This window comes from Corvus hawaiiensis, chromosome Z (assembly GCF_020740725.1).
Source record: "Corvus hawaiiensis isolate bCorHaw1 chromosome Z, bCorHaw1.pri.cur, whole genome shotgun sequence".
NCBI lineage: Eukaryota > Metazoa > Chordata > Aves > Passeriformes > Corvidae > Corvus > Corvus hawaiiensis.
In genome coordinates, this window is record NC_063255.1 from 54,212,021 (window position 1) to 54,236,419 (window position 24,399).

A 24,399-nucleotide genomic window follows, 5' to 3' on the forward strand; every position below is an offset into this window, starting at 1 on the left:
CATTGTAAAACAAGGACAACTTTCTTCTAAATTACTGGGTAAACTGAATAGAATAAAACTTGGACCTGGACAGTTTTTAAAATTGTGTACTACCCAACTTTGTGGCTGTTAAAGTATCTGAGCAGGTAAATAAGAAAATCAGGCTCAAAACCAGACAGATTCCTGGTAATTTTCTGTGCTCTTAAATAAGATTATAACCAGCAACAACAAGAGGAAAAACACTTGTTATTAGCTTTATTTGATTTCTGTTCATTAAATTGGGATCAAATAGATGGGGAGCAGCTATTAACAGTTCATGCTACCAGATGTTATCACTATATAGATAATTGATTTCATTTAATAGGAAAAGATCCCTATACTGGCAGTCATGAATTCCACTGCAAATAGAATAGAAAAGGTCCTCCAGAGCCCATTCACAATTTCCTCAGACAGTGACCAAAACTTCTGGGTTTCTCTAAAGCAAAATAATCTTTTTTTTTTTCTGATTTTAATGGATGTTTTTTACATCAGCTAAAATTACTTAAAATAGTAACAATAAATTTGTCTGATGAGATTGAGATTTCCATGTTAACTAAAAGTTAATTTAGTGACAGATCTCACATGATAAACAACTCTATTTGATTTTTTTTCTTCATGACAAAAGATTAGATATGCTAAATTAGAGCTATACAGAAGTTTTCTTAAAGAGTACTTGACTTTTACAGCTAAGATTCCTTCCTGATGAGAGAAAATAATTCTTAAATTAAGTTTCTGGATAATGGTATTTTTCTAAATAATTATTATTTGTTCTTTCATTATACTCTTCTTTAATTTGATTACATTATTATTTAATCTTTTGTTTATTTGTTTATATACACCAGAGGAATAGCAAAGCAAAATTATCAGGGACAGTGTCAATTGCTTTGCATACGTCCAGGTGGTCAGAAGGTCACCAAATTTGTCAGGCATGATTTCCCCTTTTTAAAGCCATCTTGGCTGTTACCAATCACCTCTTCATTTTCTGTGTGCCTTAGCATAGTTTCCAGGAGAATCTGTTCCATGATCTTACCTGGCACTAAGGAGAGACTGACTGGTTGGTAGTTCCCCGGGTATTCTGCTTTCCTCCTTTTATAAATAGGGATTATATTTTGCTTTCTCCAGTCATTGAGGACTTCACCTGCCTGCCACAATTTTTCAAAATTCATGGAAAATGGCTTAGCAGCTATGACAGCTCCCTTGGGACCCTCAGATGAATCTCATCAGGTCCTCCCATGGACTTGTACAGGTTCCTTAGGTGGTCTCAAACCTGATCCTTTACCATACTGGGCTTATGGTCTTCATTCTCCCAGTTCCGGAATTTGAGTTTGTTGTCAGCTTGGCTAGTGTGCCTGGGGCACTTCCTTTTGAAGACTGAGGTACAGAAATCATTGAGAACCTCATCCTTCTCTTTGTCCAGGGTAGTCAGGTCTTCTGTTTCCTGCTACAGAGGGCCCACATTATCCCTAGATTTTCTTTTGTTTAGAACATACCTATAGAAGCCCTCTCTTTTATCTGCCTTGTTGGGGTGCATTGCTGCTGGACTATGATTCTAAACCAAAATGACACTGTTTTCTTATCACTTATTGTACATTGATTAATTTAATTACATTTAAAGTATGTAATGGATGGTATTTAATGTGATGTTTTATGAATAATTTTAATTAAAATCTAATTCTGAACCTTAATGTTGACATTATAAAAAAGTAAAAATCAATAACCTAGTAGAGAAATTATTCCTTTTCTCTTTGTCACAGAATTAAAAACAGATATAAAAGCTAGCAACTTGCATATGAACCAATGAAATTGCTTCAGAAAACTTGCATAGACATGAGATTAAGTGAAGGAAAGAGCTAAATTATAACCTTTGGAGTCAGGCATTCAAAAGGGCTAGAGAAAGAATAAGAATAGTGCCAAAATTTCTTCGTAGATTAAATCTTTTCACATGAGGACTTTAAATAGCTAACAAAGCTGAAAAATGAAGTTAATAAAAATATTCATTTTTTGGATATTTTATTTTACACTTCTATAAATAAAATGTTCAATTGCTTTGCACTACACAGATCGATAGCTGAACCACAGCTCAAAAGTCTCCTCTGACTTAAAACAGGGTTCTGCCTTACTGCATGACTTCCATTCTTTAAAGCTGATTTAAAACAGCCCTTAACTGTCTCATAACCAAAAAATCAAAATTCTAATGGCAGCAAAAAATCAAACTGTCTATGTGTACATTGTGCATATAGATTGTATATAGCTTTTATAAATGTTTAGGTTTTTTCTCTGTCAGTGGTGGACTGGAACTGGTTCAGTCCTGTCTAAAGCTTGGACTTATCATTAGTGTTGCTCCATCCTGGGATGGTAGGTTCACAGCAAAGCACTCAAGATCATCCTCTCTGTCCACTCTAGCTGTTTTTCTCTAAAGCATCTTTACTGTAATACATCTACATTCGGGTGACGTCTTCATCCTTGTTCCCTTTCTCTTGCATTCCCTTTCAGTAGTCTTAGAGTGCGCTCTAAGATTCAATGGAAAAAGGCCCTGAGTACACTAATGGCATTCAGAAACAGACATTGTGTTCCCAGCGCTACAGTTCCCAGAAGGATAGTTCCCAGCAGTACAGCGATAAGTACACATCAATTTGTTTGCACAAAAGCACTGTCATAGGGATGCTTTATCCATACAGAGTGTTCTTTCTGGATAGGTGATTCAAACCTAGAAGAAGCACATTATGAACACACATGCAGTTAAAAAATAAGGCTTTGGTTGTTAGTATCTGAATGATAGATCAGTGCTGGAATACAAATTTTTTTCAACTTATGATATAGATGGGACTTCACACAGCTGAGCAGTTCAAATAAACCACTCAGCTTCAGGCACACATGCTTGACAGATGACAGAAAAACCTCAACCCAACTGTAAAAGCAAACATGTGGTGTTTAAATTTATGGCATTTACTTAGCATTATCATCTTCAAAAACCACTTGTTAGAGACAAATTGTTGTCTTCAACAACAACCATCATCTTCACATTCATTTGTTCCTTATTAAAACTATGGTTTCACAGTTTATAATTTTAAAGATTTCTTCTTACCTATGATTTATTCAATTTCATCTTTTATTAAAAAAAAAAAAAGAGAGTGAAAAGTTGAAACACATACCATGGTATAGAAGCCAGCACTTTAAAACAATTGCTAAATAATTTGAAGTGGGACAAAGCAAAGTTAATTTTGGAGGCTTGTGCTTCACAGATGAAAATCAGCCTTAGAAGCTACCTCTCTGCAGATATTGATTGTAGAGGCATATTAAATGCCCCACTTTAGACAGCAAAAGCTTATACACGCCATCCACTTGCAGCAGGACTATACCTGTTTGACTCAAAGGCACTTTTTCTCACTCACAGACTCTTTTGGGTTGTTGTTATGCAGGTTTTTTGTTTCTTTCTTTTAGAAGATTTCTTAAAAAAATTTATTAAAAACCATAAAATTCTCAAAACACTTAAAGGCCTGTGTAAATTTTCTGATAGTGAACCACAGGTATTTAATGCTTCTAATTTTTTGTCCACTCAACAAATACTGCAGAAAATGTTTTTCTGCATCAAGCTTTCTCTCCAGTACTCCTCCCTAAAACAGGGGGCTTCTTTCAGTATTGGTATCTCTCTTTAGTGTTCCTTCATTATCTGGTAAACCTAAAAAATCAAAACAAAATCAAAGACAAAAAAGCAACAAACAGTATAGTTAAAAATTACCAAAAGAATAATTTACAGGTTTTATCCATTATTTACCAAGGAAGAACTTCTCCACATTAACTCAACATGATGGTTGTTGTCTTAGTGTCTATGTAGAGAAAGTAATTATTTTATACAATTTTGAGTCTATTCACTTGGAGATTCAGCAACTTAAATATTGTAAATGCATTACTGGACTCTGGCTTTTGATGCATTTTAATGCATATAGTTGGATCAGTTTCAGCACAGAATCACAGAATGGGTCAGGCTGGAATGGACCACAGTGGGTTATGGTCCAACCTCCCTGCTCAAGCAGGGTCATCACACAACACATGGTACAGGACTGTGTCCAGGTGATTCTGGAATATCTCCCACAGGGGAGACTCTACACCCTCTCTGGACAATCTGTTGTCACCTGTACAGTGAAGTTCTTCCTCATATTCAGCTGGAACTTCCTGGGCATCAGTTTCTGCCCATTGCCTCTTGTTCTATTGCTCAGCACTACCAGGAAGAGCCTGGCTCCATCCTCTTGACACCCTCCTTTCAAGTACTTAGAGACAATGATGAGATCTTCTCTCAGCTGCCTCTTCCTGAGGCTGAACAGGCCCAGCTCCTTCAGCCTTTCCTCATAAGAGAAGTGCTCCTGTCCCTAAATCATCTTTGTAGCCCTTTTCTGGATTTGGTCCAGGAGCTCCATGTCCCACTTGTACTGAAGAGCATAGAACTGGACACAACACTCCACATGTGCCTCACCAGAGCTGAGCAGAGGGGCAGGATCACCTCCCTGAACCTGCTGGCAATGCCCTATAATGCACTCCAGCATACCATTGGCCCTTCTTGACCACGAGGACACACTGCTGGCTCATGGACAGCTTGCCATCCACCAGGATCCCCAGGTCCGTCTCCACAGAGCTGCTGTCCAGCAGGTCACCCCAGCCTGTCCTGTTGCCTGGGGTTGTTCCTTCCCTGTGTTTGCCTTTGCAGAGCTTCAGACAGTTCTCCTCTGTCCATCTCTTCAATCTATGGAGGTCCTTCTGCACAGCACAGCAGTGGTAGCAGCCTCTGCTCCCAGCTCAGTCACCAGTGAACTTGCTGAGGAGGTATCTGGCGCTTCATCCAAGACATTCATACATAAGTTAAACAATTCTGGGCCCACTACCGAACCTTGAGGGACACCACTAGTGACAGGCCTCCAGCCTGATCCTGTGCCACTGATTATGACCCTCTGGGATCTGCCATTCACCAGTTCTCAATCTACCTCACTGCCCACTAACCCAGTCCACACTCCCTGTTTGCCTATGAGGATGTTGTGAGAGACAGTGTGGAAAACCTTGCAGAAGTCAAGTTAGACAACATCCACTGCTCTCTCCTCATCCATCCAGGTGGTTGTTTCATTGTAGAAGGCTATCAGGTTGGTCAAGTGTGATATATCTTTAGTGAATCCATTCTGATTGCTCCTGATCACCTCCTGTCCACATGGATAGTGATGGCCTCTAGAATGAGGTGCTCCATCCCCTTTCCAGGAATTGAGATGATTGGTTATCCCTGAGCCCTCCTTCTTCTCCTTGTTGAAGACCAGTGACATTTGCTTTCTTCCAGTCCTCAGGCACCTCTCCCAAACTCTATGACCTTTCAAAGATGATGGTGAGCAGCCTCACTGTGATTTCTGCCAGCTTCTCAGCACTCAAGTATGCATCCTGTCAGGGCCCATGCACTTGTGGATGTCATTTGCCCAGTCTGAGAAAACTCAATTCAAATAGTTAGTTTTTTCAGTTATTTACTCTGATGTAAATTCACATGAAGCAATGCTTCTTTTGTAACCTACTAATAAGCAAGGAATCTATGCATCCCAAATCATTAGATATATGAAACAGGAGCTGCTGGAGCATGTCCAGAGAAAAGCAACAAAGCTGGTGAAGAGCGTGGATCACAAATCTTATGAAGATAGACTGAGGTTTAGCCTGAAGAAAAGGGGCTCGGGGGGACCTTATTGCTCTCTACAACTATGTGAAAGGAGGTGGAGTGTGATGAGCATTTGTCTCTTCTCCCAAGTAACAAATGACAGAACCAGAGGAAATGGCCACAAGTTGAACCAGGGGATGTTTGGATTGGATACTGGGAAAAATTTCTTCATGTAGGGGGTTGCCAAGCACTGGAACAGTTTGCCCAGGGAAGTGGTTGAGTCACCGTAGCTGGAGGTATTTAAAAACCTTGACAGTGCTGGCTTAATGGTTGGACTGAATGATTGTAAGGGTCTTTTCAAGCCTAAAGAGTTCTATGATTCTAATATATTTTACTTGCAACAGACATCAAGGACCACCAAGATGCACAAAGATTTCTACAAGAACAACAAAATAGATATAGAGGTGCAAAATAGAACATGGAAATCCCTACAGAAAACTGTAATCCTGTAATTCACTAGTTCGCAAAACTATGTTATGCTTGGATGTAAATATGCTTAGAAATCATGGAACATAATTCAGGGAAAATCTCAAATCCCTTAAGAATATCTAGGAAAATGAGTGCATTATTGATAACTTCTTTAAAACCATGTGGGGTGATACATTGTAATGTATTACCTTGATTTCCATTTTAAACTTCTGCATGAGTTCCTCAGAATGATGACTCTATCTCCTCAGAGCTTATTGCAGGGTCTTCTGGAGAGTTCCCATAATTATATAGTTATACAGGATCAACATACAACCCAGTAAATCTTCTAAACTAAAAATAGTAATTTTTTCAAGTAGAAGAACGCATCCACCTTCCTTCCATCCACCCTAAGTCACCAAGATCAGGCTTTGTGTTGCAGACTCATAGAAAAAGCCAACCAAATATTTTAAGAAAGCTTTTCTGCTAGTCCCACTAGAAGAGCATAGTGTATTAAATTCATGCAATGGATATTTTTAAATTTTCTTGAAAAGGGCTTACTGCCTTCTGAATTCCACAATTGTTATTTCATTCAGTGCATGCCTGCCAAATCTGGGGACATTCTGGGTGCATCTAACTTGAACATGCACTGAGATATTTAGACACAGTATACAAAGAAATCTATTTTCAAAATGATAAAGATACTGAAGAAAAGATGAACAGTCGAGTATAAATTTGGAAACCCTGCATTTACAAGCCATGATCCAGTATTACAATTCATATAGTAATTCACTAAAATGCACAAAATGGAGGATATGTCATGGGAATCCTTAAGGCATGGCAACAACATGCTTTTTACTGCTGCACTCTTTTTTCAAAAGTACGTTGGCTGAGGATAGTTAGGCTTCTGTGAATTGACAAAAGGATATCTCACCTGACAAGGCTACAAAAAGACAATCCCTTTTAATCCAGTTGGGGATTTCTCCTGTCTGGATACAATCAAACACAATTTTTTCTGTTTCAACACATTCTAAATCATACTTTGCTTTCCCAATGTTTCTGAAAAGCTTCTTTGGGAGGTGTGTCCTATCATGAAAAAGAAAAAAAAAAAAAGAAAGCGAAAAAAGAGAAAAAAAAAAGAAAAAAAAAGAAAGAAAAAAAAAAAGATAAGTTATTTGTAAAGAAGTTAATTTTTAAAGAAGATAATTTGTAAAGAACTTGCTGTAGAAGAAGTAGGAAGAGAAGATGTTGATGTAGTAGCACAGGCCTGCCAAATAAGCTTATTTCAGCATATTTTATAATACAATGGATAAAACTTGCACAAGCCAGTTAAGTTGAAATTTTTTTCTGCTTTTTATACAAGGCATTTCTAAGTTACTTGATTTCTTTCATAATATAGATGTATACTCTACTTTAATACTTTTTCCCCATAAATACACATGAAAATTTTAACAGCATTCTTCAAAATATATTTTCTCTCTGTGAAAAGAGATCATTATTTTTCTATGTTATTTCTTTGTTTTATTAGCTATTCAATATACCTTCTGTCATCCGTAAGTTCATTTCCATAAAATACTTCATAGGACAGAATGTCGGCCTGAGCATTATTAAAAACTTCTTTCTGATCAGCTCTTTCTTCCTCATTCTTCCTGATAAGCTGAAGGATGTATTGTTGTGCAGGAGGGACATCACAATATATGGTGTGAACCTAACATGGATAAAAAATTAGATCATATTTCCTGTAAAGCTGTAGCATCTGTTTGCAGTTCATGCAGTTTCACATAACTGAAAGGTAAGAAAAGCATGGTTTTTTCCATGATACTATTGTCATGTTTCACTAATTGATCTTTTAAAATAATGCCAACTAATGAGTGTTCAAGTTGGTCTAATCAGTTTTCTGTAGGATTTCAGTGGGTATTTATGGTGCTTTAATTCCATGTGTTATTCTGAAAATCTTACCTGTAGATTAATGTATACAAAATAACATTTTTCCATTTTTAAGACTATAACAATAATAAAAACCCTGCATTTTTTTCCTTAATGAACTTCTTAGAAAACCCATTAAATAAATTTTCATCTTTGCAGAAACAGTATTCTTACCATCTTGATAAGAGATTTCAAGAATATCAGCCCTGTCATTTGAGGTTTCATTGCCTTGTTAAATCTCCTTTCACTTTGGAGGAGCTCAGTGACTTCCCTCTCTCGTTTCTTTAAAGATTCTTGCATCTCTTGCAGGATGATGCGTGCTTGCCAAAGATATCCATTTTCCATTGACCATTCAGTCTTCTCTTCTTCATTAACTACCTGGAGGCAACAAAGGTAACTCTTATATACTAAGCCAAGATCTAGATTTTGATTGCTTCCATATGAAATTCCCAAGATTATAACGAGCAAGGTGGAGCAGAAATGGAGAAAAGCAATGAAATGTTGAATAAGACAGTTTCTTTGGTTCCAACATTCAAAACACAGTTTTTATAATTCAAGGAGGTGGATACTTCAAAGCACTTTGTAGCAAAGTTTCTACTATCAAATATATAGTGACAGCCATAGCACACTATCAGTGATTCCTGAACCAATGAGTTTGTTTCATTATCATCATGTTTTAATCATTCATCATAAATGTATCATTCTCAAGCCATGTATATATCTGCACACCAAAATTACTATCAGTTAGCCCATGACTGATTTCAGCTTTTGCTAGCATCAGCCTGATTGCCTTTGAAATACCTGCAGTAATCTCATAAACAACCATTTACATTTCCATTTTTGTGCTCACTTGTTCTGTTTTTAATACTAAAACCTCTGATATATCTGAATTTTCTCCTTCTGTCTTTTCAGACTTTTGCTGAAGAATTTTTATCTGGAAATTCATGAGGTCTTGCAATCTTTCCACATGTAGACTCATGTTGTGTAGTTCCTGTAAAGCTGAATTGAAAACAATAGAAAACAAGGTAAGAATAACTTCAGCATTTCTAATCTGCAATTCCAACAATACTGTCTCTGTGAAATTATCTCCCCTTAGAAATCAAGAATTTATCATGAACTAATAATTTTTAATAATCAATATTTCATTTTAATCAATAATTCATTTTAACTTATTAAAACTCGAAGAATTATTAAGGACTCGTGCTTTGTTCTGCTCTACATTTCTAAAGGATAGGCTACAAGTGTTGAAATAAACCTACTGAGAAATTATGCTGACAGTAAAAAACCTGGTGTGCTAAGGAGTTTGGAGTCATTAAAGACAGTACTTGTAGCTTCAACATTCTTTTATTATTCCACCTGCACACACAATATTGAAATGGAAATACTTATATTGACTTCAGCTGGTATGCAGCTCAGTGTAAACAAAAAACCAAACCGGAAAGAAACAGAAACAGATCAAGAAACTGCATTTGAAACACTCACTCAGTGTGTGCTGGGTATAATGATAATCTAGCTTTTTACACAGATTTTCTAGAATCCAGACCTGCAAGTCAAGAAAAGGACAATTACAGGAAATCAATGTTCTACCATTTTTCATTATATTTCCTTGGGGAGAATAATCAATAATACGTAAATAATGTTGTTGCTACTTCTGTGTACAACCTACACAAATGGGCTATTGACCAATAATTTTCTTGAAAAGAAAACACAGAAATAGACCAGACACTGCTCTGGAGCTAGTGTTTTCACAAGAGCCTGAGTCAAGGGGTCCTGTGTTTAAACTTTCTTAAGCATTTGTTCACATTACTGAAATGATAATAGAGACAAAAATATTTGATTCTCCGGAAACAATTGAATAACAAAAGCTTTTGGAAGGATTTCTACGGCAGCCCTGCAGAAAAGGTGTGTGCCTGCATTATCTGGCCTAACAGAAAATATTCCTTCTTCCCACAAGCCTTAGGACATAGTATCGTCATCTCTTTTAACTCTTTATTATAATACTTTTGCTACATTTCCTTGATACATAATAATTAGGTCAAAAGATTTGTAAACCCCAGGGGTTTTTTTGCAATTTATCAATAAGGCACAGGGTATTATAGTGGTGGGCATGGCTCAAAGTGTTTAAAAAGTGAAAACCTTGATTTTAAATACCGATGCCATGCAGAATTTAAACGGAAGGTGGTGCTACATCACTTGAAAGAAGAAACTAAAAATCTTGCTTGAGATCGTGACTCAGAAATCGTACAGCAATCTGCATTCAGTTTCACAGACCCTGCCCCCAGCCCCCCTCCCTCCCCCACCACTCCCCACCACAAAGTTGGGTAAGATCTTCCTGACTACGTGTCTTGAAGAACTGCAGTGAAAACTGCCTGTAACAAAGCAATGTTGCAAAATTAGAGGAAGATTTGCACATATTAAACAGAAGAGAACCCTGTGCAGAAAATAATAAATATCAGGTCATGCTTACCAATGCTATCTATTAAAACGCAACAATTTTTTTTACACTTATGCTGTTAATAAATTAAAGTATCATTATTGCAGACAAATTTGGAAAACCTGGGGAACTTTAGGCAGTTTTTCCTGGGAACTACCAAATAAAGTAGTTTTGCTGATGTGTCAGCCAGCTGAAGTGCAGTATTGCAATAACTTAGACAATGAGAAGCTTTTGTTGATTTTTAATTCTAATTGCTAAACAAAGAAGAAGCAATGTACTGTACTGTAATTTTAAAATTCTTTAAAAAAAAGACATAAAATGTGGAATGCAAGAGAAATGACCATCTAATAGTTTTTAGTGGAAAGCAAAATATAGTAAGACAAACCAGCATATGCTACCTTCCTTGCTGTTTAAAAGGTGAAAACCTGCATGAATTCTCTGCAAAAAAGGAAGGCAAGTACATAGAAGTCAATCTTTGCTGATTTAGATGTACATATCTAAAGGCAGACAGGCAGACAAACAGCACACACTAGAAACAATAACAAGAATGCCATCTAACACCAAAAAGAAAACACAAACTATATTTCTTTACCTTTTCTTCTTTCCAGTTCTCTGTTTGTTGTTTCATTTGGTGAAGAACCTCTTCCTTCTGTTGGATCAGCTGTTTGTTTCTTTCTCTCAGGTTCTGAAGGAAATAAAATAAGGCAAAAGGGATTACAATTTTGACACTATTTTTCAGAAAGGCAGACAGTTTGAGGTTTTTTGTTCCACACCTTGAAAAGTCATAACATTTGGACCAGGCTGCTAAGACCTGTGGATCTTGCACCAAAAAATTAAAATTCCTCATTTAGCAGTGACCATCTGTGGCCAGAGATAGTCTGATTCTATCGACCTTTTCTAAAGGCTTGAACACTCTGAATCTTTTCCTCAGTAGCAGAACAGAAGGAGGAACAGGATAAACCTTAATATCTATTTATCACCAAGTAAGCAGCACACATCCTGTATATTCTAGGAATATCCTTCACACTTTATTTACATGAAAGGAAGGCTATTTTCAAGTGCATAGCTGGGCCAAGCCATTTGGAAGTGTACTGTGGAAGGCTTTATTCATCTCCAGAAGGAGAAAGACACAGCTTATTTTAAAATAAAATTTTACAGTTTTACAAACTGTGTGTCTTCATTTAACTGTCTGTCCATAAGAAGAGAGTCTTAATTATAAGGCTTGTTCCTGCAACCTCTGTAAGTACCTGCCGTGCTTATCCCCATGTAAAACAGTAATAATTGTTTACCTCAATTGTATCTTGCCAGTGTATGTTGTTCTTGTTCATCTGCTCTTGGTAAGCTTCTAACTGGCATTTCAGACACCTCATTTTCTCACTATAATGTTTCTTTATGGTAGTTACAGTCTCCTCCTTTATAACAAAATATTATTGAGAAAATAAGTAGTGAGTGAGAATAGAAAGTCAAGCACAATAAAGAAAACAGTTTCCACAACAGGTTCTCTTCATTTTCTTTATTCAATGTTTTTTATTTTTATTCAATGTATTTTATTGCAAAAAATTATTATTGATCCCAGGAGGTTTGTACTATCATTCATTGAAGACTTCAAGTAAAACTTACTGCTAAAATAATATATATTTTGTGTATTTTTCTGCAGAAATAAAGCCAAAGCCTTTCTGAGAGCAGATCAGAATGAATTCACCTGAAGCACAGCTAAGCAATTTTAAAGACATTAAACTTAGGTCAGAAAGTGAAAGTTTGGAAGTAGCATAAAAAAAAATCTGCACAGCAACCAAAATGAGAGCGATTCTGTGAAGTAAGATGATTACAGTCCCTGTGTTTGCAGGCTGTTGTCTCTTGCTATGCATCTGTGTTCTTCCCTTTTCTTTCTCTTCCCTTAGTGATCTGCAGTCATTTGAAAGTGGAAGATGTGACTGTGCCAGGGTTACATTCCTACCAAATTTCAGAAATAGATTTCCACTGGTATTACAATGCTTGTGCAGGTGTGACAACCTGAGAATAAGATGAAGTCTTGTTCTCTACCAAAGGGTATTTAGCCTTTGTATGCTACACACAGGAAGTTCTCTTGATTTTACTTGACAGTCAGAAGTGTTTGTTCACTTCCCCTTGGTGGCTTTAGAGGAATTTCTGAATCTCTTCCTTCTGTGTGCCCAGAGTAAACTTTAATTGTGTGGAAAACATTCCTCTTCATAGGAGCTAAGTGCCTGTATTACTCTGGATCAGAAAAGGAGAATGATGTGACAAATAAACAGAAAGGTGAAGCTGTAACTGCAAGAACAGATTCCAGAACAGAGTAGTCAAAGATGATGTAGATAATTCCATCTTTTGGGAGAGTTATTGACTAATGAAATGCAGAAATGCTACCACTAAGGAAAGAGAGGTATTGTAGAGTTTTGGTCACATGAAAGGCATCTCTGGACTGTCACCGTCAACTTGCAGGAGTTTACAGGTGGAGGGATTCTGCTATTCTGTAAACTATACTGACAAAACATTGCAAAGCTAAAGCCAAGCTAAGTACAAAGCAGACAAAAAATACCCACCAAAAAAAAAAAAAAAAAATAAAGCAGCCATAAAGGCAATTCAGCTGGGCGCAGCCCTTTACAATGCAGTCATTCTGTCATTCTTGAGAGGCATGGCCTACAGAAATGCTAATGTTGTAACTACAGTGTCAGTCATGACACGGAAGTGTTATTTAACAAAAAATTTTAGTAACAAATAAATTTTAGAAAAATCTCTGCCATTGTGCCCGACGCAAAGTAAAACCAGACTTCACAAAATTGTGAGATAAAATACACTTTAAGATACACTGACATTATTTACAGAATGGTACATGAATGGAGATGTTATTGTGAATGGAGTAGATTTTATCCCTCTGTATCACTTTGATTAATGGTCAACAGTGCTAATGCTCCAGAATAATTACCTGCTTTTCTTTCCTTATATCGTCTAGTTTTCTGATTATCTTCATGTGTCTGTTTTTCATTTGCTGCATGTCTTTTACAAGCTGTAGAGGATGAAGGAAATTATAAACTCAGAGCACTAGCAACTCCAGCTGTAATGAACCAGAGATAAATATCCAGTAAAACTGCAGGCCAAAAGTCTAGGCTTCAATAATAGAAAATATGTTATGCTATTGAATAAAAACCTGTGAATAACTTGAAATGGAATTTCTCTTTTGGTCCTAGCATTGCACCTCCACTTCTTCCTTTTTAATGTCATGATCTAAATAGAATATGGAAGACATAGTCATTATAATCATTCTAAAGTTCTAGAAAAAGAAAAATAGCATTGTGAGACCTACAACTGGGGAAAAAAGGGGGAAGCAGTGGGGAAGATTGCATTTTTGCATTTAAGAGTGAGAAGAACAAAGTGGTTACAGAATATACTCTATTTTATTTTGTATTTAATTAAAATAATTTGAAATTTGATAGAACTTTAAGGTACACTGGCATTTTTAATGACTAATAAGAAGTGATGTATACATGAAGGATGGACAACTTGAGCATTTTCCTGTTTGAAAATGAATCATTTAAGCTTTAAATTGCATCAGGTTCCTTAGGAAGCTGTTTAATTAATTTTGTTTCTAATCCAATTCATAACAGTCACCAAAGGAAAATTCCACCAGCACCTGTCCTAACTGTCCACCTTTTCTTTGACATACTCGTCTAGTAGGTGCAATGTCAAATTACACCTACAACACTGATACATGAATGACACTAACAGATACTGCTCAGTCAATTACAGCAGTAATGAATGTGATCATATATAAATTATAAAAATCTAGAAATGTTCCTGAGATTTCCTTGGGTTCTGTTCTTCATTTAAGGTTTGTGTGATGTAGATTCTGCTGACAGTGAGCAGCTCAGCCAAATTAAAACAAAAAGAATAAAATCTCAGATTATTTGTTGTGGCTGATGCATTATTTGAAAATAGTTGTGGTTGTTAGCATGGATCTAGATTCTAAATCTTTATGAATATTTACAAGCAGTTGACTTGGGAGTGAGGAATCTCTGCCATCTGACACTGTCACAGTTCAAATGACATAAAAGTAACAAAGCACCAATGCAGTCTTGAAATATAGTCTCCTATTTACCCCCATCCAAAAAATTACTGTGGAAGTAGAGGAATTTTAAAGAGACACAATTTAAAGGTTAAGACACAAGAAAAGTCTCTTTGAGGAGAAGACTGAAAAGATCCAGATGGGTTTATCCCTCTCATCACCCAGAGAGATCAGAGTCATCTCAGTAATTTGCTCCAGGTATTTAACTTGTGTCTTAACATCTAACTCAGCAGTCTGTATGCAGCCTGTACAAAAGAAGTCACCACTGAACTTTTTTGACTCATAATAAAATACCAAGCATACAAGACCATATTTAGTGGAATAAATAAAGCAATGAACCCAGTAAACCATGGTATATGTGTATTTGTGTTTATTTTATATATATATATATGAATGCGCACACACGATGGTCCATAATTTAAAAATGGCTAAGTAGAAAATCAAAAATTTTTCTAGTTACTGGCACCAGAAATATTGTAATAGCAAAAAAACCTCACACTGCCAGTCAAATACCACATCCAGCAATCAAGGATCACGATGAGAAATATGTAAGAAGACAAAGGTTTCCTCCAAACACAGTTACAAGGGAGGTTTTGTCTTTACACACCTACCTGGGAAAGGCATTTAAGCAACCTGCAATCTGATCTAAGTTAGGATGGCACTTTGATTTTACTGTTTGCATTTTTATATCAATATTCAAAATTTAAATGCAGGCTTCCAAATTTGAATCAAAAAAAAACCCCACTTGGGAAAAAGAATTATATGAATTGAGTTAGTACAATGACAGTGATTAAGACAATTCATCCAGTTTATCCTAAGAAAAGAGATGCTCGATTAAACTGTCAATTTTTAAAATATTGTAAATTATTCAATCATTGGGGGCTTTCTTTGAGGGAAGGGGATGTTTGTTTTAGGTTTTCTTACCTTGATGATATGCAGTGTAGCTAAGCTGTAGGGTATATATGGCACTTTCATTGTACATTCCTCCAACTCAGTTGCTTTGTGATCAGCATCAGAACAAATTCCAGACGTGGTAAACTGATCTAGTGTAAAACAAAATTTACGTTATCAACTAAAATGCACAGCAACTTTACATGTGCATATTACATTTTAAATTTTTTACTAGAGGCATCAACTATATACATTTTTTTTTTTTTCCCTGATAGCAAAATAGGCTCCTGGGAGGAGACATGCAGCAACTCTGACTTGTCAGCTTTGATTTCTGGACACCATCACACATACTTATATTGTTTGACAATTACTTGTCCCTGAATACTCTGATATTCATTACTTACATATATTTATGTCATTAAAACTAAAAATTAAAAACAAGGTTACAAAAAACCATACAGAAACATGTTGCCTCTTAAGAAAACTAGCTTTTACCACAACTAAGAGGACACTTTATGTCCTTGGAAACTACATTTTACAAGTTATTTGATAGACCCATTTTTTTATGACAGTATGATATATATTTTACTTTTTTAAAAATCTTCCTTTTTTGTTAAATAAGATCACAAAATTACTTTTTTTCCCCAATCAGATCTCTCTGTCTTAATAATATAGCTGACTTCCTATTGGAAAATTATTTTAAGCATCATGATCCTCAACCCATTATCATAATTAACTAACTGGAGTATAAGGTCAAAAATACTGATGTAGTTACCTAGAACAGTGACTTGTGTATATCTAAGCTAAAGAATTTTATTCAAAAATCCAAGCAACACAACTTCATTCAATCAGAGTTCACATACAAGGGAGAAAAAAAAGAATATCCTCATTTTGTTTAATATATTATGTGTTCAAGAAAGCACGAATAATACTTGCTTTGTAAATATACCTTTTTCTTGAGTTCTGTCTTCACTCCATCCAATCAGGGAATTCAGAAATGACCACTTGTTTATATTCATTCCAAGCTTGTGCAACCATGAGTTTCCCTCTCCATCTGTTAACAAAATTCAAGTGCTAAATCATTTACATTATTGGACTGATTCTCTTTGGACAAAAAGTGTTTTAAGTAATTAAAAGTGATACAAAATGTGAGAGACTGGGAAGTAGTTGAGAAAGCCACAAGCATAAGAAGGATGTGTGAGGGCTTGTTTGAGACTTGAATGGTTCCACCCGATCCTAAAAATAGCGATATTGAGTGCAAAGGTTATATTCTGGACTTTTTAATCATCTTCTGTAAGAATGTTTTCCAAATGTTATTTTGAAAAATTAAAAAGCAAACTGGATTTTGCTCAGTATCTTGGAAAATGTGTCTGTGTGTTAAGAGGTGGGGCTGTATCCCATTGTTACTTGAGGTGTGTCTGACAGGTTTATTTGAGAACTCTGGATGCATTCAACATTCCTGCAGAGATAAAACCAAGCCACAACACCTTCCAGTGTTCTGGTGTGAAAGAGAAAAAAGTTCCTCAAAGAAGTCCTCTGACTCTTTGAATTGGTCAAAACAATTGTCAGAAATTAAGAGATTTTGTGCACTAAGGAAATTTATATGTATAGACACCTTTCCTGAGTTCCTAAAACAATACTAATTTAGTTACATACTGCAGTGATTTTATACTAACAAATATCTGTCTCTGCACATTGCTTTTACTAGCTGTGTTGTAAGTGGATGCACCACTTCAAAATACGATCTGTCCAGCTACTAGATGGAGTCATCAGATCCTGTTCAGGTACAGCCATAAAAGTCTTATTTCTCAAGATCCAATTTTGATGATGTATAAAATACATAACTAAAATACATGTTGTAAAGAGTACCCTTGGGTCAAGCTATTATTTTTTCTGAATTCATTATTTTCATTGCAGCACATTACATATATATTATACATATATTAAAAGTTTTTGTTCTGTGAATTATGTCATTGAAGGACGCAAATATAGAATATATTTTCTATATAGAACAGCTACTTTTGAAAAGACTTGACCTCTCACATCTACATCCTTTTGGTTCACAGTTTGCTTTCTTTCTGCCATCTTGGAGACTCTTGGCAGCCCTTCACTTAAAAATCCTACTTTAGGCAAAATTAGCCACTAGTGCATCAACGCTCGCAAGAGCATAGGGTCTATCTTTTCCTTAGGATAAAGATCAATCAGACATCCAGATTTAATTTCTGACTAAAAAATGCATTACTATATTGTAATTACGTACTATTAGAACTATTACATACTGATGCGACTGCAAAGTTTGTCTTCAACCTAGACAGACCCCTCAGAGGAAAAATATTTGAAACTCCAACCAGTTAATTTGTGAATGCTAAAAATTAGTCTATAATGTCTTCTGTTTAACTTAGCATTTCATGGAGCTTGTGACTCAAAGCTACTAAACATCCCTTTTCATACCACTCGTGGGTTAACTCACACAGAATTCTGTGGCTTGGCAGGGATGAGACATCTGCAACAGTTTTTTCCATTTCTTTCCAATGCCACCGGTCAGACTGCTCTCAAAAGGCACTCTGGGTGTGACAGCTCCTTTCAGTTTAATTCCTTTAGAATGTAAGGCTCTTCAAACCAGAGGTCTCTCTCGGATTACAGTTAGAATGAAAGCATCCAGCACAGAATAGGCAGACATATTACTATTTCTGAATAACTACAACTGTACTTTTCAAAAGTTTTCAGAGAGATTGCACACTTTATTTTAGAAGTTACAGATGTAGACCACACAAAAAAAATCTACTCCTGTTCTGATGGCTTTAGTTTTGACTGGTACAAAGCCACTATGCATCTGTTGTACATGAGGAGCTTGAAGACCTTGTCCATAACCTATAAACTGAATCTTGACAGGAATCCTTCCACTCAGTCCATATTCAAACTATATCAGCACTGATGACAAGGTGGACTGTAATGTTTATGCAGTTCTGCTTCAGAATCTACTAATACCTTATGTGGAAAGTACAATCTCATTCTGAACATCTGAGGCACAACTACTACTTACCCTCCTCAGGCGTGTCTTCCACCACAACACTTTCAATCACACATGAAGGATGTTCCTGTATGTCTTCTGAAGAATCAATAACACTGCCTGGTAGAAGAACAGAGGAGTGTATGGCGGTCTGTGGTTTAGACTCAGGATCAGTTTGTACTGAATCTTTGGGGACTTGCCAGCCTGAAAGGTCAACACTTTGCACCCATGCTTCTGGAAGAACAAGCAACATAATTGTTTTTAATAAAATACTAGGACAAGGCATTCTGTTGAGACTCTTAAAAATAAATTTCATTAAACAAGACCAGATTTGTAATATTACACCCCAGAATAGATTTAAGATTAAAATACTGAAAACTGTCAGCCAATTTAATTAAACCTGGGTGGACTTTCTCAGAAACTGATCACAGGAAACCTTTAGTTTTGGGTCTTTCCTTCCTGTCTTTTTTGAAATCCAACGTGATTTGGTGATTTAATCTTGGCTTGACTGTCAGGTTTAGCTGAATTAGTAAAGCACATCGAGGTCCATGAAATAAAGTAATCAGAATTCACCATCTGTCCTGAATAAAACATGTCAGGTCTCATGCAGCTTCCATCCAAAAGCACATCTCAAACACACTCTTCAATGTATAACTCTTCGTCAACTTTTTTCCACTGGATATCCCTAAGAAATTTGCTCTTTTTGTGATCAATTTTTGTTTCCCCAGAAAAAGGTTTTCTTGATGAATTTTAAAGAAAACAAAGATATTTATGAGTGAAAAGGCTTCCTTTTTTTTTTTAATACCTTGCCAACCTCATAAGTTCCATAGAGAAAGATGCTGCTTTTCTATTTCTTCAAGGTTTATGGAACAGCCAGGAGGAAAATGAATACTTGATTCTGAACATGAAATGCAAATGACAGGCTTTTTGGGAAGCACTCATAGCACATGCACAGAAATGAAAATGTAGGTGCCTATAAGTTCAGCAACTGAACTCCCGTTATGGCAGAGATTTCAGCTATCTGGCTAGGGGTGTCAGCATTGGCACTTGCTCACACTTGGTTTGTGCTCACTGAAAAGACCTGAACAATACACTTGCAGAAGTAGAAGTGGTCATAAAAAATTATGATCATAGCAAAGTTTTCATTGAAATGACCATGGACCACTTGAAGGTCTATATAGCTAATGGAGCTGACAGAATGTTTTCATATGGTAGATTGAGAAATGCAGCTCAGAAATGCAGAATAACAAAGACCAGTCTGGTTTAACTAATCCTTCCATCCCACTGTCACCACAGCTTGAAACTTTTTTTATGTTTCCCCAATCAGTTTAGTAAGTAGTGCTACCCAAAGAAGCAGCACAAGAATATGTTCCTAGACTGAAATCAGCTTCTGCTGTGGTTTAAGCCTATGTAGCAGCTCAGCCCCATGCAGCTGCTACTTCCTCCCTCACTCCCCCACAATGATGGGTGAGTTCATCAGGAGGGTGAAAAACTCATGGGTTGAGCTAAAGAAAGTTAATAGGTAAAGCAAAGATCTACATACAAGCAAAACATAATAAGGAATTAATTCACTACTTCCCATTGGCAAGCTGATATTTACTCAACTACAGGAAAGCAGGGCTCCATTGCATGTAACTGTTACCTAAAAGACAAATTCTGTAACTCAAAAGATCCTTTATTTTTTCCCTTTACACTTTTATTGCAGTGCAAAATATCGTACAGGATATCCCTTGAGACAGTGTTGTGGTTTAGGAATGGTACTCCCTTGTTCAGTGCCCACCCCAAGACTGTCCTAAACCACACACCACTCTCTCATAACAAAACAAACTCTCTTTTAATACCTTTGTGTAGAGAGGCTGTCTGAGAGTAAGTTTCATTTTTGCTTCTTGTTACAGCATTTTCTGTTGATGCACAGACTCTCTGCTATTCAATATTACCCATAGTGCAAGTGCATGCACTGGGCTTTCTTATAATGACACCAGTGGACTGAACAGGGCCTGTCCCACCCTCTGTGCTCTGATGTAAAACAAAGAACAGCAGTGTGAGAGAGGACTGGTGGGAATGCCCTTAAAGTGTGGTTCATTAGAACAGCCAGAGCGAAAGAGAAGACCACTGCTTCTGTGACTTGGGCAGATGTACAGAGTGCTTCTCCTTCATCATGGGGAAAATTGTTTCCCTTTGTTGCTTACAAAACAGTGGAAACTATAATTTTTATCCCTGCTGCTGATCACTCCAAGAATCAGAAATGTAGCAACGAAGTTACAATGTTCAGTATAACTGAGTGGTTAGAAAATGGGCCTTCTGAAGCCTCATCTCTTTTTTGTGCATGGAATAGTGGCTTCCTCTTCTATTTACCAACTGCCTGGATTGTTACTGAAGTCTATTCCTTCCTCATTAGCACTACATCACATTGGTATCAGCTGGTATGAAGATTCATACCAGGATATCTTTTATAACTCCATCTCATCCCTTGAAAGTGATTTAGCAATTAACTTCGACAGTGTACTACAAGTAAAGGCTTGTTTGCATTGTTACAAGCTACAACTCAGTTCTTTTCCAGATGGAAATTCATTATGCAAACATTTTCTTTTTACTCTGCCTGGTCAAACAACATTTTTCTCTCTAACATTCTCAGGTTACACTGCCTTAAGTAACAACCTTGCCCAGTTTTATTGCCCAACAGAGCTGACAATCAAACATGTTTAACTTGTTATTCTTCAATTCTGGTGAGAAGGTTAAACAGTCAGTCAGGATATATGTGTACATATATATAGTTGGCAAGAAGAAGACAATATATGGCAGCTATCACGTAATAAGTTGCCAATATGGAGCAAAACACCTGTGTCAACCATTAATATTCCAGCTTGCTACCACAGGCAACAAAGCTTTTCTTGCTGTATTTTGTTGATCTTTCCTCTTGAAAATAAGAATAAAGGCATGTGTTTTGTATTATAAGTCACAGACATGCTGGAGAAAATGCAAGAATCTAGATTTAACTTTCCTTGGAAAATGATGTGTGTTTGTGTGTCTGTTGATAGACAGAGTTGTTCCTTCATATTGGTTAGACCTGAGATTCCATGGTATTCCCAGTCTACTCATTCATTAGTCAGCTGACTGAGACAACAAACAGACCACAATGCCGCACTAATGGTGCTATTCATTGCTAAATCAGACATGGCAATTCAGTGTTAATCTTCAATATTGCATTTAAATTCTAAACATAATGCTTGAGAAGTATGTTTGACATCTGAAGAAAAACTACTTTTACAAATACATGTGGGAAGGCCTAGTATTAGGTAAGAGAAGACTGCTCTCTTATGATTTATGGACAGTATCTCCAGGTTGCATAGAATAAGCTGCAAATATTCCTCATCTTTCTCTCAAACTGTTTTTCAGCACCCTGCTCCCTAAGGTGGGGCAAGACAAACCACCCTCAATGTTTATTACAGGCTTTGCATAACTGCTCATTTATTTTTTAATTATACACCATTGAAAAGCAGTTATAGAATCTGGCCTTCTGCTTTCACTTATCCTAACCCTGAACTCTTACTTAATAAATGTCTCAAACTATCAATGATTGTAGATGCTGAATATTTTACTTTTTGAGACTCAATATGGCCACATTGGGGCCAGAAAAAAAAAATGTGTCAGAAAAAAAATGAAGCCTAAACAGTCACCATAGTTTTTGTAGGAGATAATCTACATAACAAAAATTATTTTAAGAGGACAAGTGCAATTTAAAGACAATTTTAAGATGTCACAGTTAGGATACATATTATCACTGTGGAAAATCTAGGAGGAAACCCACAACTTTTGGCAATATAATTTTTTTTCTTTTGTTGTGACATTATCAAATAACAAATAGATAATAGATAAATAACAAATAACAAGACAATAACAAATCTTCTTTGAGGCAGAAACCTCTGGTAAAACTTATTTGCCTTGCAGACTAATTATTTTCAGCAAACAGGAGTTAGGATTTCAGGGAAAAAATAAGCAGCAGGCATGTGAGACTTTGAGCAAAGGTCTAAGTTTACAAAAAAAAAAGTCTTAAATAAAATAATGGTAGAAAATAAATTAGGACCTACTTAATTAATTTTTAATCACTTATTAGTGAAAATGGTTTATGTTTAAAGTTCAATTGAAACTCCCTTTCCTTAAGTTTAAGTTAATTGCTTCCTGTCCTACAAATTGATGATTTTTGAAGCTTTCTGAACTCAATCTTCTGAGAAATAACTGAAGATTCTTACATTATTAGCCCATCATCCCACTTTTCAGACTTTCACTGGAAGCCACATTCATCAGCTCTTTGATGATTCCCTTGTACACTCTGTCTTGTTCATCTTCTAAGATTGCATTTCTTGAAATGACATGAGTATCATGCCTGACATACTCAATAACTTGTTGAACGGTGAAAAGTCAGGCCTATTTTTCTAAAAAATCACAAACTATTTGTAAAACCTGCTGTCTTTACTTAGAAGACCTTAATTTACCACACTTTCTAAATGTTTATGAAGACACATATACAATATTCCAAATTATCCCTAGCATTTGAACACATATTTCCTAGGTTTGCAAGACAGCTTTTGAAAAATAATTAGCTGTGTTTAAAACTATTATCAATTATTTGTGCTTATCCTTCTGCTGTGTAAATTACTTAGCTCTTTTAGTATGTAGTTTCCATGCATGAGTTCTTTTCTTTCTTCGACTTTTTCTACATCTGAGAAGCTGAAAAAGAGATAGTTGTCCTCTTCCCACTTTTCACTTAACTTACTTGATATAATAGTAGCCTGGCTCCACCCTTCCACTCTCAATAGCTGTGTGCCAGAATGTAACATACATAAACATTTTTTGTTTTTACTAAATAAATCCTAAGTCCTAAATAATTACCTTCATCCATGGTTATCCGTCTCTTTCTCAGTGTTTCCAGACAGATGAGAGTTAACTTCTGGTATTTTCTGAAAGCCTCCCACACTGTGTACATAAATATTTAACCTGCAAAAAATGCAAGAGCCTCACTAGGCAACAAGATACCTGCAGAAAGAAAAATACTGTTACTGGATTAGGTTTCTTCTCACTGTTTCCTGCAGCAGGCAATGTCTGTTTTGCCACCAGACTAAAACTTACTAGATGAAAGTCAAAGGTGTAGGAAATTTAACTATAAGTGATACAAATACCGGCTGGTGCTATATATCTGAAAGCACAAATACCCACAAGATTAGAATGGTTTCATTAGAATAGTTTACAATCTCTGCACTTCCTTGGTTTATCTGGAAGAATGTGAAATGTGATTCTCTTGTTACACTTCCAGTAGTAGTTAAATTTATAGAGATCTAAGTGTTATTTTATGCAATTTCATCTCTAATTTCATATTAACAGAGTGATTAAATGGTTCCAGATGAAGCTGTTACTACGTTAGAACAACTTTTGCCCTGCTTTTCATGATTTTTTTCAAGGAAGTCTATTGCCATTTCCCTTCTCTCCTAATTAAAGGTAAAACAAGTCCACATTTTATCACTGCCTGTACCACTATGCTGTGACTGGCCTCAGCTGAGACTGGCAGGTTATTATGAACTGTAAGGCAATATGCGGTTCTCTTGGAATAACTCCAGGTACAAAACTTCTGATATATTCCTATATTAATATGAACAAAACAGCAGCAGAAATGGGGAGAAGCAAGTACTATTCAGCAGTTTCGAAAGAAAATACAGAATGCAGTGTTTGCAGGCTGGTGTGATCCAGCCCAGGCAGGTGAGACCAGTGGCTCAGGGTTTCTACCTCATCGCTATTGTTGTGCACCCCACCCTTATGACAAAAAGGACTAAACCAGGAACTTGCCTTTAGATCATAGTACAAAAGGAAGGCTTTTGGTATCACTAACTCAACAAGCAGTTTCACTATGGGATTACAGGAAGCAGCTTCATTGTAAACCTTTGTACAAATAATCCACAGCT

At 36.3% G+C, this 24,399-nt stretch overlaps 1 protein-coding gene across 4 annotated transcripts; it reads right to left on the bottom strand.

Annotated features, from left to right (window-relative positions):
* Positions 1 to 1,737: 1,737 nt before the first annotated feature.
* Positions 1,738 to 23,450, bottom strand: LOC125320541 (synaptonemal complex protein 1-like). Of its 4 annotated transcripts, XM_048292947.1 has the most exons (14): positions 23,336 to 23,450; positions 18,479 to 18,679; positions 16,385 to 16,489; positions 15,469 to 15,587; positions 13,408 to 13,488; positions 11,753 to 11,875; positions 11,056 to 11,148; positions 9,512 to 9,572; positions 8,880 to 9,028; positions 8,204 to 8,407; positions 7,645 to 7,811; positions 7,038 to 7,189; positions 6,316 to 6,393; positions 1,738 to 2,725 (listed from the first exon to the last, which is right to left on the bottom strand). In XM_048292947.1, the coding sequence occupies exons 1-13, from the start codon at positions 23,427 to 23,429 to the stop codon at positions 6,350 to 6,352; spliced, it is 1,593 nt and encodes a 530-aa protein (XP_048148904.1). In that variant the 5' UTR covers positions 23,430 to 23,450; the 3' UTR covers positions 1,738 to 2,725; positions 6,316 to 6,349. The 4 variants fall into 4 exon arrangements, with proteins under 4 accessions (XP_048148904.1, XP_048148906.1, XP_048148905.1 ...); XM_048292949.1 differs by lacking the exon at positions 6,316 to 6,393; XM_048292948.1 differs by having other exon boundaries at positions 1,738 to 6,390.
* Between the last annotated feature and the right edge of the window lie 949 nt (positions 23,451 to 24,399).